The following is a 12,715-nucleotide window of genomic DNA, read 5'->3' as shown; positions in this document are numbered from 1 at the left end:
ATGAAAAGATTATTATAGTTTGTTCCAGAAGGTTTTATATTTATTATGAATTTTGAGGACCTAGGTAATGCTTAAAAAAAAAAAAAAAAAGGCTCTAGTACTGAAATCCTTTTCTCTCCCTCTTCCATAGTAAACAGGAAATTTTAGTGAGAAATTTCTGGCTTTCTTTGAAAGCATTTACTGTAGTGCCCTGTAGGAATGCTTATTAAAATCATACTCTATTTCTCATACTCTATTTCTCTATCAATTCAAGTTTTCCTCCTACTCTCAGTAACACTGAAAATGCTCAATTCACAACCAACCTCTTCGTTGGTTTATTTATTTTATGAGCATCAAAGCCCTGCTGTTATTTTCATTTGATGGGATAGTCAATTCTGAACCTCTTTCATGATACAGCTTTCTTTTAGAATGCCTTCACTTTCCCTAATCACTGTCTCTTTCCTCCTTTCCCTGAAAGATTATCTGCAATTCTCCCAACCTCTGAAATATTTTCTGACTAAAAATCTGCTTGGTTTTTTTCAACTATCTTTTCTTTTCTTTTTTGACTATGTATTTTATGACTTTTACTCTTTTATCATCTATCATGCTTAAAAAACTAAAAATTTTCTTGTATGATTAAGACCACATATATAAAATACTCTATATCAGTAAACTTATTTATAGAGTAGGATTGAGGAGGGTAACAGCAGTGATTTCATCATTATTGAGATCTCATAGGGAAACTCTCCTTCACCCATGGAGATCATCAACTTACAGAACTGAGAGAGTTGTGTAGGACATTTTGAAGTTATTTGATTTGTCTGGGATCTCTCAGCCAGTGTGTTAGAGATGGTAATTGAACCCAGTTCTGTCTTTTAAGTTGGCTCTCTATTCATCCAGTTATACTGTTTTTCCTTTTATGACCTAATGTAAATGATTCACTTATTATTAGTCTGTTTAGTTTCTCTGAGAAAAAAAAAGGAACCCTATTCATAGTTGTTTTAGTGGCTGGTATAATGCAATGAGCCCTTAAATATATCTAGATGATGAAAAGCTAACCATTGTAATGTGCAATCGTTGCTATATAGGTATGCTAAAATAGTGAGAAAGTACCTAATTTTAAGTTTTCCTTACTATTATGTTCTCTCTACAAAAAAATTTACAAAGAAATGTAGTGTTTTTTATATTTTAAAATTTTTATTTGATAAGTAATATTGTGTTACTCTTGAAATGTCATGTAGCACATCCACTTTATAAAATATTGAGGGATAAAGTTTACCTAGTTGATTAATGACAACTATGAGTATAACATTGTTTCAGATGGGTTTTTGTAGATTTTGGTAGTAGAATTTTAAGACCTTTAAGCATAGAAAAAAATCTTAATTTTTCATATTCTACTAAATATATAGTAGGGGCTGCCGTGGCTCACATCAGGATTATTTGGGTTTAAATTCAATATTAATATTACCATTAGTTATTCAACATTTTTTTAAAAAGGAGATTTACTTATCCCAAAATAAAAAGGATTCAATAGAGATTCTCTAGTATTTAACTTAGATCACAGGTGTGATCAGCAGAGGGAGGAAGGTATGATGATTTAGGAGGTCTTAGCAGTTTAGCAAAGTCATCTACTCTTCTTGGGGGTGGACTTTATTATGCTCTTTGATAGTTAAGAAGATAGATCTGTATGCCATTGGCTACCAGAAGTTTGTATCAAGGAAGGCTAAGCTTTTACCTTTGTTCCCTGAGTTAAAATAAAGATTATTGCCATACCTCTTTTGTCTTTCAGGACAAAACCAGGCTAATTGCTTTATGGAAAGGGATTAGGACATTGATTTATCATACTGTGCAAGGCTATACTCTGATGTAATATTTTAAAATTGTGACATAAGAAACTAAGTTCCTTGGAAAACCTTTGTCCTATGCTTTATAAAAAATATACTTTGTATTAAAATATATTTGATGAAATATATAAAAAATTTATTATACTTTATTCATATGTATTTATAGTCTTTTAGTCTTTTCTCTCTCTTCTCTTCTCTAGTGAAAGGTCCATTTCTAGCTTCCCTTCTAGGAAACCAAAACTGACAAATTTGCAGACCCTATTTTTATTCATATCATACATAGTTCTTATCTGTACTGTTTGTTTTGATACTTTATTATAGGTTAGTGGTTAATTACATCCGGTCTGAGATTGTTTCCTAATCATTTCATGGTACCACACTTGTCTTCCCAACAAGATTATGAACTCCTTGTGGGCAGAAATTGTCTTGTATATCATTTTTATGTCTCATAGTGCATATTGCAATGCTTGGCACATAGTGAGTACTCATAAAAATGCATGTTGAATTAAATTGAACATATTTTTTTTGGCCAACTCATGATTACACTCTGGCTAAAAATTTGACACCAGTCCTGACAAGTTCAGTTTGAAACCAAAATTAACTTACTGAAATCCGGAAATTGTAATAGAAAGTATAACTAGGCCTTTATAGTAGAATGTTAAGTATAGTCACCTTTTATTATTCATGGTAATAGAAGGAAAAGGAGGGGTAGATACTATCAAAGAGATGACTAAAGAAAATTTATATGGCTTTGGAAAGCTGTCTGAGACTAGGCTTGGAGGCTTACTTTCAGACAACCATTCCTTTTTGGTGCCTGGTGTTAATTTCCTCTTGGTTTGGCTTTGTTATTGGTAGAAGAGGGTATGGCTGGATATCCAGAGGATTGGAAACTTGAGGCTGACAGAAGTAATCTACTCATGGATAATTAAGGGCTGTTTATAATAGCTTTGATTTAAAATAAAAAAACAAAACAACTTTTTTTTTCTCCTTTCCTGAATGAACAAAATGTTATGGGTATATGAGTAAGGATAGAAATTAAAATGATTTAGTCAAGGAATCATAGACTCTTAAAATTGGAAGATCATTTAATCCAACTTTTCAGCTATTGCTTGATCATTTATAATCTCAAATGTCTAATAATGAAATAGACTGTCTCTTATACTTAGAGAGTTCTTCCTTATGGTGAGTCAAAATCTTTCTCACTCTGCCTTCTACTCATTGATTCCTGTTTTCTAATTTTTCTTCTAGATGACAACTATTCATTATGTGACAGTTCTAACCGTTATCATCTTGCTCACCTTTCTTTGGATAAGCTCTGATTTTTCAATAGCCATTTTAAAATATGGCACATACTACTGAAAAGAATGCTCCAGTTGTAGTCAGACTAGTGTAGAATAGATAGAGGGTTTTTTTGCTTGTTCCCTTTTTGATATCATGCTTCCATTAATGTTATATAAGATTGCATTAGGATTTGGAGTACAGAGAAGAGACTTAGATTGTCTATTAAAACTTACAAGTGATTTATATTAAATGCTGTTAAGTCAGGTTTTTCCCATCTTATACTTTTTTAGTGGATTAAAAAATTAAGCAGAAGAGAGAAGGTTAAGAACAAAGTCCCTCCTCTACTTCATTGCAGAGGTAGGGGGCTATAGATGTGGATTATTGGATACACTGTCAAACACAGTCCATATGTTTGTTAATTTTGCTGAACTGCTCTTTTTCTTTTAAAATCTTTGTTTTAAGAACTGTCTCTCCGGGTAGGAGAAAAGTATATTAAAAAATGAATGTGATGTAAAAAATAAGATAACTTTAAAAAAAACATAATCAGAACACTTTATATCTATTTATTATAATTCTAGTTCATCTTCTAATGTGTTAGCTTTTCTTCTTAGGTTTCTGTCATCTGTGAGTACAATAAGCATACTGTTTATCTTCATTCAGGTTATTGATAAAAATGCCAAACAGAAAAAGCTGAGCTTAGAATCCTGCCACACTTCTCTATATACTTGGATTAATATTGAACCATTAATCAGGATCTTTGGGAATACTCATTTACCCAGATTATTTATGTACATCTTATGTATGTACTTTGTACTTATCTGTACTGTTAACCATCCCCATATATCTCCATTTATCTGCAACAGTATAAAAACATTGCCACAAACTATAATGCATCTTATTTTGTTCCCTGACCTAAAGTATCCTTATCAAATTAATTTAGGTAATCATAAATTCTTAACAAACTAATAGAGGTTTCTAGTGATCACTGCTTTCCAATGTATTCAAAGACTAATCTGTTTAATGATTTTCTAGAGGTTGATGTCAGTCAAGCTAAAAGTTCTAGCTTCTGATATCTATCTTTTATCCTCGAAAATATAATTTGCTAATCCTTAGTTTTGTGGCACTACTAAATTTATTCATAATTCTTTTTAGATTATTCACAATAGCTTCATAATTACATCTGCTCTAATTTTCCTTAACAAGAATTGATTTTCTTTTAAACTTAATTATATTTGTCTGACCTTTCCATTTTAAGGATCAGTCTTGTTGGTAGAAAAGACAGAAGCAAAACAAAAATTCAGTAATTCTGACATCTGTTTATGTTTCCCACCTAAAGTAGGACAGACCTTCCTTCTTTCTCTGAATATACCTAAATAAAGTTGTTTTTAATGCCTTTAAAATTTTTTCAAAAACTTCAGCTTCCTATCACTTTAACTTACCTATACATAATTCTTATAGGTTTGCGCCATTCATATAGTAGTCATTCTCCAATTCAAAACATATTTATTCAGAATCTTTTTGTTTAAGTCACTGTGGTAACTGCTTGGTTTTTATGTCCTTTTAGCTTTTGTACTTGTCTTTTTTAAAACCTGAAGCTCTCCATCTATGCAGGTCACAGTGGAGATTTCAAGAGGGAAAGTGTTGGTTTTGGACATTGCCCTTTTTTCTTTTCTGTGGGATAACTTGTCACATTTTTAAAAGCATCTTTCATTTCACTTAAGCAGTCTTCCCTATTGAAGTTAGGAAAAATTGTTGCAAGAGATGAAATTTCAGTAAGGCCAGGTGAAGAATTTGTCAGATAGTGTATATTTCTAGCAGCATGAGACTTTGAGTAGCTATTTTAAGAATTGAAGTTTTCTATATTACTTCAGTGTTTCTCTTTTTGTACCAGCTTTGTGATCTGTTTTAGAAAAGTATCAGCCATTTAAGAAAAGCCTGGAAAGACTTACATGAACTGATGTTGAGTGAAGTGAACAGAACCAAGACAACATTGTACCCATTGTATACATTTTTTCAGCAATGCGGTAAACCAAAAATAATTCCAAAAGATTTGGGAGGGAAAATGCCAACCATATCCAGAAGACAGAATTATGGAGACTGAGGATTGAAGCATAGTATTTTTACCTTTTTTTTTTTTTTAATTTTTGTTTTTGTTTTTTTTCTTTCTCATGTTCATGACCCTTTTGGTCTGATTTTTCATGCACAAAATGACAGAAATGTAAATATGTTTAAAAGAATTGCACATGTTTAACATAACAGATTGCTTGCTGTCTTGTGGGGCGGCAGATAAGGAAATAAGGGAAAATTTTGGAAAACAAAAGTCTCACAAGGATGAGTGTTATAAACTATATATTTGGAAAAATAAAATACTGTTGATTGTTTAAAAAAAAAGCATCAACCATATCTTCTCTATTTAGACTGGTAAATATTCCTATGAAGATAAGTTTTCTACAAAATGACTATGTGTATAATAATGTATTAGGCAGTTAAAGTGATAAGAATATTAAATAAAGTAAGACACAAACCTGCCCTTCTGGAGCTTTATAATATAAAAAGAAAATTATTTTTCTCTCCTTTTATCCTCATCCACATGGTGTTTCTGCCCTCAGGATTTGTCTATTTGAAAGATTTCTTTTTTTTCCCCACTCCTTGGGGAAGAGGCAGGCAATTGGCTTAAGTAATTTAACCAAGATCTCATAGTAAGTGCCTAGGCTGGATTTAAACTCTAGTCTTCCTGATTACAGGAACTGGTGCTGTATTCACTGTGCTACCTACCTGCTTCTTCCTATTCCTTTTAAAGTCATATTTCATATCAAAGATTTAAAGATGAAAGGGACCTTAAAAGTTATCTAGTACAACCTCATTTCATTTAAAAAAAAAAAAAAAAAAAAAAAAAAAAAGGACCAGAATTGATCATGCAGATTTGTAAATAGATCTGGGATTTGAATCCAGAATAAAATCTTTATACATTAATATAGATCACTCATCATTATCTTCCTGCCAGTACTTCGAGGTTATATTTATTTTAAAAGTTTCAAATTTGTGGTTCTTGCTTGCATTCAGTACATTGATACATAGCAGACATGAAAACCTTAAATGTTATTTGTTTCTAATCATCATGTTTTTCTGTGAATTAAGGGTAACTCTCCCCACTATTTTTTTCTACATTGTCTTTTATAATATTTGATTTTACTAGAGTCATTTTTATATCTCTCAGAAATTCAAACTTAGGATTACTTAATTTTCTACCACATCATAGAAGTTGCTTGTCGTGTTTTAGTGCCTACCATAAAAGTAGTAGTAATAGTAGCTAATATTTGTAAAGGTTTTAATGTTTGTAAAACACTTTACATACATTTTTCATTAATTATTTGAAAGTAGAAATAAAAGAATCTTTAACCATGTAATATAATCATCCTTCATACCCTTTCAACCACTTTTTCCTTACCTTGCCTCCCCAAAAGTGCTTCTTATTTCCATTGGGGAAGAGAAGAAAAGCTAATTTTAGAATATATATTAATTACCTTTCATTAATAGTTCTTTGGTTTTCTTCTAGGTCCTGTTATTGCTTTGGAGTTTAATGGAGATGGTGCAGTAGAAGGATGCCAACTCATCATAAATGATGTATTCAATGGGACCAAGGTGAGAAATTATATTAAATTGTAGGAAGATAGTGATAAGGATTGTCTTTGAAAAATTTTGGCATAGGGACTGGTTAATATTTGGTCAACCAGTTTGACATTGGTTTAACATTTAATACTGGTTGAGTAAATTGTTTCACCAGGACAAGCCAGTACCTTCTCTGCATCCTCCAGTCTCAGAGTTTTGCCCAGAGCACTATGAAATTAAGTACTTTCCCCGACATAGCCATTGTGAATCAAAGGAAGGACTTGAACCCAAGCATACTCTTATCAGTTGCCTTACAATGTTTCTTGAAAATTGTATGAAATGATAATGGACCATGCTGATGGTTCAGTTAAAATTTTTCCTCACACTAGGTAACACCATTGTTACTTCAAGTAAACAAAACCTCAGAGTTAATTCAAAACTTTCCTAATTTGGAATTTTGATTATTGGAAAGCAAACTAAAGTTTGTCTTTGTATTATTTATAAATAAATGATTTAGAAAGTAAATTGTAAATGGATTCAGTTCTTCAAACACTTTTGCTGATTACTTTTCTTACAGGAGAAATGTAGGACTATGACATGGGGTATAGGACATTTGAAGGAGCTATTCTCCAGCAGGGCAACCATAAATGGCAATAAAATCCAAAGCTAAAATATATAGTACATTATAATAAGAAAAGGGTATTTGTTGTCCAGGGGAGTGGGAAGAATGGATGGCTATATATAGTTGTCCTGAAAGTTTTCATGGAAGAAATTTTAGCTGAACTTTGGAGGATAAGTAGGACTTTTCTAGGCAAAAAGAATATTTTCTAGTCCAAATTAGAAATGTTATGAGTAAGGGTAAAAATAATTATGATATGTTTCAGCAAAATAGGATGTCCAAATCTTGAATAGCATTGAAAGCCTGTGATGGAAAGTCTTGAATGTTAGTGTGAAGAATCAGAACATAAGGAAGAGCTCTTAATTTTTTTTGTGAGTTCTCTGCACTTCTCAGGCAGTTTGGCAAAGCTTTTATGACTCAGAATCATGGTTTTAAATATATAAAGTAAAATGTATCAGTATTTTTAAAAAGTGCATAAAGTAGGTTAACTCTTTGATTTAGAGAAAGATATCTTGTCCAGTTCATTCTCTTACACATGAGTTGAAACCTGAGGACCAGAGCATAGAAAGTGACCAGAAGGCAGTTTTGACTCCAACTCCATTATTCATTATCCTTTTGAATGTTGGATTTTAGATTTGGAACATTTTATTTTCTTGAAAGGTGGGGGAGGGGGACACAACTATTTCCAGTACTGTTGAGCACTTTGAAAACACCATTGCTAAAATTTAAAAATAGCTTCTACTTTTTGTCAAACAACTTAAAGCTGTCTGGGACCTCAGATCATTTTCACCAAGCTTTCAGTTTACAGATGAATAAACTGAGAGCTGAGAGCAGCAAAGTCAAATCAAAGGACTTGACCAACATCACATGAAAGTAGCACATCCCAGAGTTGAAGATAGGTCCCTTTGGCTCCAAATCCAAAACACTGTATGGCATTATGTTATCAACTTGATTTGCTAAATTTAAATCACTTAATCTGTTTAATAAAGCAAAAGCTCCAAACAGCTGCAAGGCCACATTTCCTTTGCCTAATTCTAATTATTGCTTACATCTTTTAAAATAATTTATACTTTTAATTTTTTTTACCAGTTTAGATATTCATGAAAATTAATGATATCATAGTTTGCTATTATCCTTTGAGATATTTTAATTCCCTGAAAAATGTGCATGTACATTTCATTTGTGAGTTTGTTTTGTTGAACTGTTTTTCTTTTCGTTATTATGAAAAAATGGAGAGATTTACTGGGAACTAGTATAAAAATATTTTTAAAGTATTGATAAAACATTAAAAGATAAATTTTAAAATCCTTTAATCTAACATTTATATTTATATTTTTTTGCACTTGGAGTCAAGATCTAGCATTGAATCTCAACTCATATGAGCTTTATGACCCATGGGTAAATTATTTAATAACTCAGATCCTCTAATATCTATTTAATAATCTAATAAAATGATTGTGATCAAAGTCTTTTGCAAATTTTAAAGTTTCTGTTATTGTTTTTGATTGCCAGTTCTCCCTGTTAAAAAGAACCATCAAATACTTTTAAAGTTTCTGCATTTCATGAAAATCTTAACATTGAGAACAATTAAGATATGCCATAGAGCATTTGAAACTCCTACCTACCAATAATAATTTTACTATGCTTGGAATAATGTTGTATTTTAATACCAGACAATATATATATATCATTACAATGTTTAGTTGTAACTAAACTTACAGAGGGACAAAGGCACACAAGATAGAAAAACATGGATTTCAATCAAAATTATTGGAAGGCATTCCAAATTGAAGAGATCACAAATTCATATAAGTGTATAAATTTAAAGGTTGCTCTGATTTTTGAGATTTCAGATTTCCCTAATAGAATCATTTTATTTTTTAAATAAAGCTTAAATCATTTAAATAAGTGCCTATACAGATTTTGGTAGGGAGAAATTTAAAAGTCAAGATGTCTGTGTATGGGTTAGGAAGGATTTTATCGTTTCCTAGCTACTTTTAATCTGTAAGACCTCATTTTTCTTAACAATCTGGGCACTAAGGAGGCAGTTGTTATAAGACACAGAATGGCTAAGCCACTACTTAACAAAGACATTTAGATTGAACCAGGATTAAAATCTAGGACTTGTCCAGTGCTTTTTGTATTACAGCATGAAACCTTTTTATGTAACCCAAAAGACATAGCAGCTTAGAAGAAATCATGAAATTTCAAGTGTACTTTTAGAAATGTTCTAATTTTATTTAATGAAGATTTTCATCATAGCACTATTAAAAACTTTAACATTTAATTTTCTGGAAATGCAACATATAAATTAAAAGAGACTTGAATGTTTGGATATTATCTAGGATGAACCTTATGATTGCTTATAGTTCGAGGGCAGCAGAATTTTTCTCTAAGTTCACTAGTGAAGTAGTATTTTGTGTTGATTTGTTATTTATATTTTTGTCTTTTAAATTTAAAATAGATGTTTGTATCAGAAAATAAGGTAACAGCTTCTGGAGATGTCGACAGCTTCTACAACTTTGCTGATCTGCAGATGGGGATGTGAAGTACATCGTGGAACCATTGCTCTGATATGAAGCCCAAATTTTCCACTTGTTTATGTAGATTTTGATAGTATAATTTTCTGCACTAGGATTATTTTTTTAACTAATGCTAAATGTTAAAAGATTATTTTTGAAAGAATCTGTTTAGTATGACATTTATTTGATGTATAACAGATAGTTCATCTTAAAATTTACATTTAATGGATTTTTAGCACTTAAATCCTTCTCCAGATTACTATCTCTTCTTCCCTAGGACTTGAAAGTTCATATTTCTGAAACTGTAATTTAAATGAACTGCCAATGAAACATCTATAGACAGTTTTAAGAAGTTAATAAAATGTAGCACAGGGTGCTGCATAGGATTTAGAACTTGGAAGGGACCTTAGAGATCTTTTCTGCAATCCATTTTATGGATGAGAAAGCTAAGAGCCCTTGTTAAGTTAAGTGAATTGTTAAAGGTCAATATCTGATGCTAAGTGGGCAAAACTGGGATTTGAAACCAGCTTTTCCTTCTCCAAAACAATCACTTTTTCCCCCACACCACACTAGATAAAACTTAACCAAAACATTTTAACATTAACATCTACAAAAAGCATCTTACTTATTTTTACATAGTGCTATTTAAAAAAGCCTAATTAATAATTCCTTAAACTTCTTTAACTAAACTACTTAAATTCTTGATAATTTTGGCTACCACATTGTGTTCCCAAGAAAGAACTTTTTGCACAGCCCATTATTTGTTTTGGTACCTCTTCTTTTTAGGGAGATTTGTTTCTGTGACTGTGTATCTGTTCAAACCGATCAAAGAATTTATCACTGACAAGGATTATAAAATGAAATGATGGTTTTGTAATTACAGAATAAAACACAAGTATGTTGGAGATAGACCTATTGCTATATAAAGTTGTCAAACTGAACATTTGATGAGTTATTTTGCTAAGTAATTACACCAGTCTATGCATAGCACAACTTTTCTAAATAAATATACATAATAGTGGTCAACTTTGGAACTAAATTTTTTACAACTCTTTTGGGGGGAGCAAGATATCAATAGAAATATAACTGTAATACAAAAAGTAAGGATGCTGCCCAGAAATAAGACTTTTCTTCTGATAACAACATAGCTTGGATATATTGATTACCAAAAAGCCAAATAAATTTGGTTTTCAAAAAAAATATTCTACATGTGTGAAAAATAACTTTTCAGACTATCTAGATTGTGTAATTGTTTAGGAGTGGGAGAGGATAGAGAGGAGTGTATTGTAACCTAAAATCATTCAGAGTTCAAAAATGTCTTAGAAAATTTAGGAAAATTTTAATTTGTTTTTTCCATTGTGCAAAAGATATACGAGAAGGTGCTCCATTTTCATAAATTTGAAAAGGGGGTATATTAGAAGCCTTAATAATGCCATTGTGATAGGCGTAAACACAGAAAATAACTTTCTTCTTTTTTTTTTAAATAGCTATTTTCAAAAATTCTTTTCAAGGTAGTTATAAAATATGTAAATTTAAATCATGACATGTATACTTTATTACTTTTAATAATGATTTGAAATGCCATTCTCAACTACTTTTCCATAAATTAAATGATTATAGTCAGAGGTAATGCAGTATAATAACCATACAGTTAAGAACTTAGAGAATCTTTGCTATATACTGAATATGTGCTGATTTTTTGCATTTCATTTCTTCAGCTTTGATGAGACCAGAAAATTCTTTAAGATAAAGAAAATGGTATCTTAAAGTAGAATTAAAAATCAGTAGCTGTTTATTGTTTTGGCTATAACTAAAGGAATACCCAGCAATCCAATTGGCAGTAAGAGGACTTTTATTTGCTTAGGTTAATTGATTTAAAAAAAAAAAACAGATTTGGAAAAAAGAATTATTTGAAATTCTAATCATAATTAAATTATAATAAATCCACTGTTAAACATATGCCTTTTAAAACCAGAGTTCTGCATCCTTAATTTTAAAAACTAAAATTCAATATTGTATAAAATCTGTCATTTGGGGTTTATCTTTACTAAGATATTCAGGTTTAGAAATATGCTATACGGTTGGGGTGCTAATTTTGAATTTTTATCACATGCCTTTAGCATTTTTATTAGCCAGAATCTAAAACTGTATATACTTCACTTATTTAACTTTAAATTGATTCTATTTAGGTTCTCTTGAACATAAAGACATGCTTTTATGAAAAAATACTTTGATTTCCTATTATTTGAAGAGATTAAAAAATAAGTGAAGTTATATCCCTAGCATAGTTTCATTACTATTAACTTTGATAATATCTGACTATATAGCATTTCTCTGGAATGGCTTTCCAATTCATGGATACTTATTGTAATGAATGTTAATTCATTTCCCTAATATTATTATATTTAAACTTCTGACTAGCTTTTGTCTTGTATAATGTTACTTGCTTTATACAGCTTTTGTATATTTAATATCTAGCTTTTGTATATAATTCATCTAGCATTTGTAAAATGGAATTCATAATAAGTACTGTTAAAAATAAAATGCTTTAATTCATTTTATAGATCACTAACATGTTTCAGACATACACCAAAACTGTGTATCATGATGTGACTCTGTTTTAGAAGTAAAATAAAACTGTATGAGCCATCTCCTGTTGTTTTTGTTTAATGCAAATTGAACCCTGTATTAGCAGACCGCAAGATTTGCACTATCTTTTTATTTTAACTGTATTATCCAAAATCACAGATACCAAATTTTAATGAACTTTTATTTTAGATTTCAGAACAAGGAAACAAATTTTCCAAAAGAAAAAAATGTCAGTGTAGGAATTTAAAGCACATACTCAGAAAATGTTAATT

At 30.6% G+C, this 12,715-nt stretch overlaps 1 protein-coding gene across 3 annotated transcripts in view; it reads left to right on the top strand.

Moving 5' to 3' along the window:
* The window catches only part of RP2 (RP2 activator of ARL3 GTPase), a 61,350-nt gene extending 48,845 nt beyond the window's left edge, over nt 1–12,505 (top strand). For all 3 annotated transcript variants that reach the window (XM_074300284.1, XM_074300282.1, XM_074300283.1), the window contains 2 exons: nt 6,661–6,746; nt 9,797–12,505. In XM_074300284.1, the coding sequence (XP_074156385.1) occupies nt 6,661–6,746; nt 9,797–9,880 (170 nt within the window). In that variant the 3' untranslated portion in view covers nt 9,881–12,505. The remainder of the gene's footprint in view (nt 1–6,660; nt 6,747–9,796) is intronic.
* The last annotated feature ends 210 nt before the right edge of the window (nt 12,506–12,715 follow it).

Source organism: Sminthopsis crassicaudata, chromosome 3 (genome assembly GCF_048593235.1).
Source record: "Sminthopsis crassicaudata isolate SCR6 chromosome 3, ASM4859323v1, whole genome shotgun sequence".
NCBI classification, from domain to species: Eukaryota; Metazoa; Chordata; class Mammalia; order Dasyuromorphia; family Dasyuridae; genus Sminthopsis; species Sminthopsis crassicaudata.
Note: the sequence above shows the minus strand (reverse complement) of the source record. Positions and strands in the feature narration are given on the sequence as shown.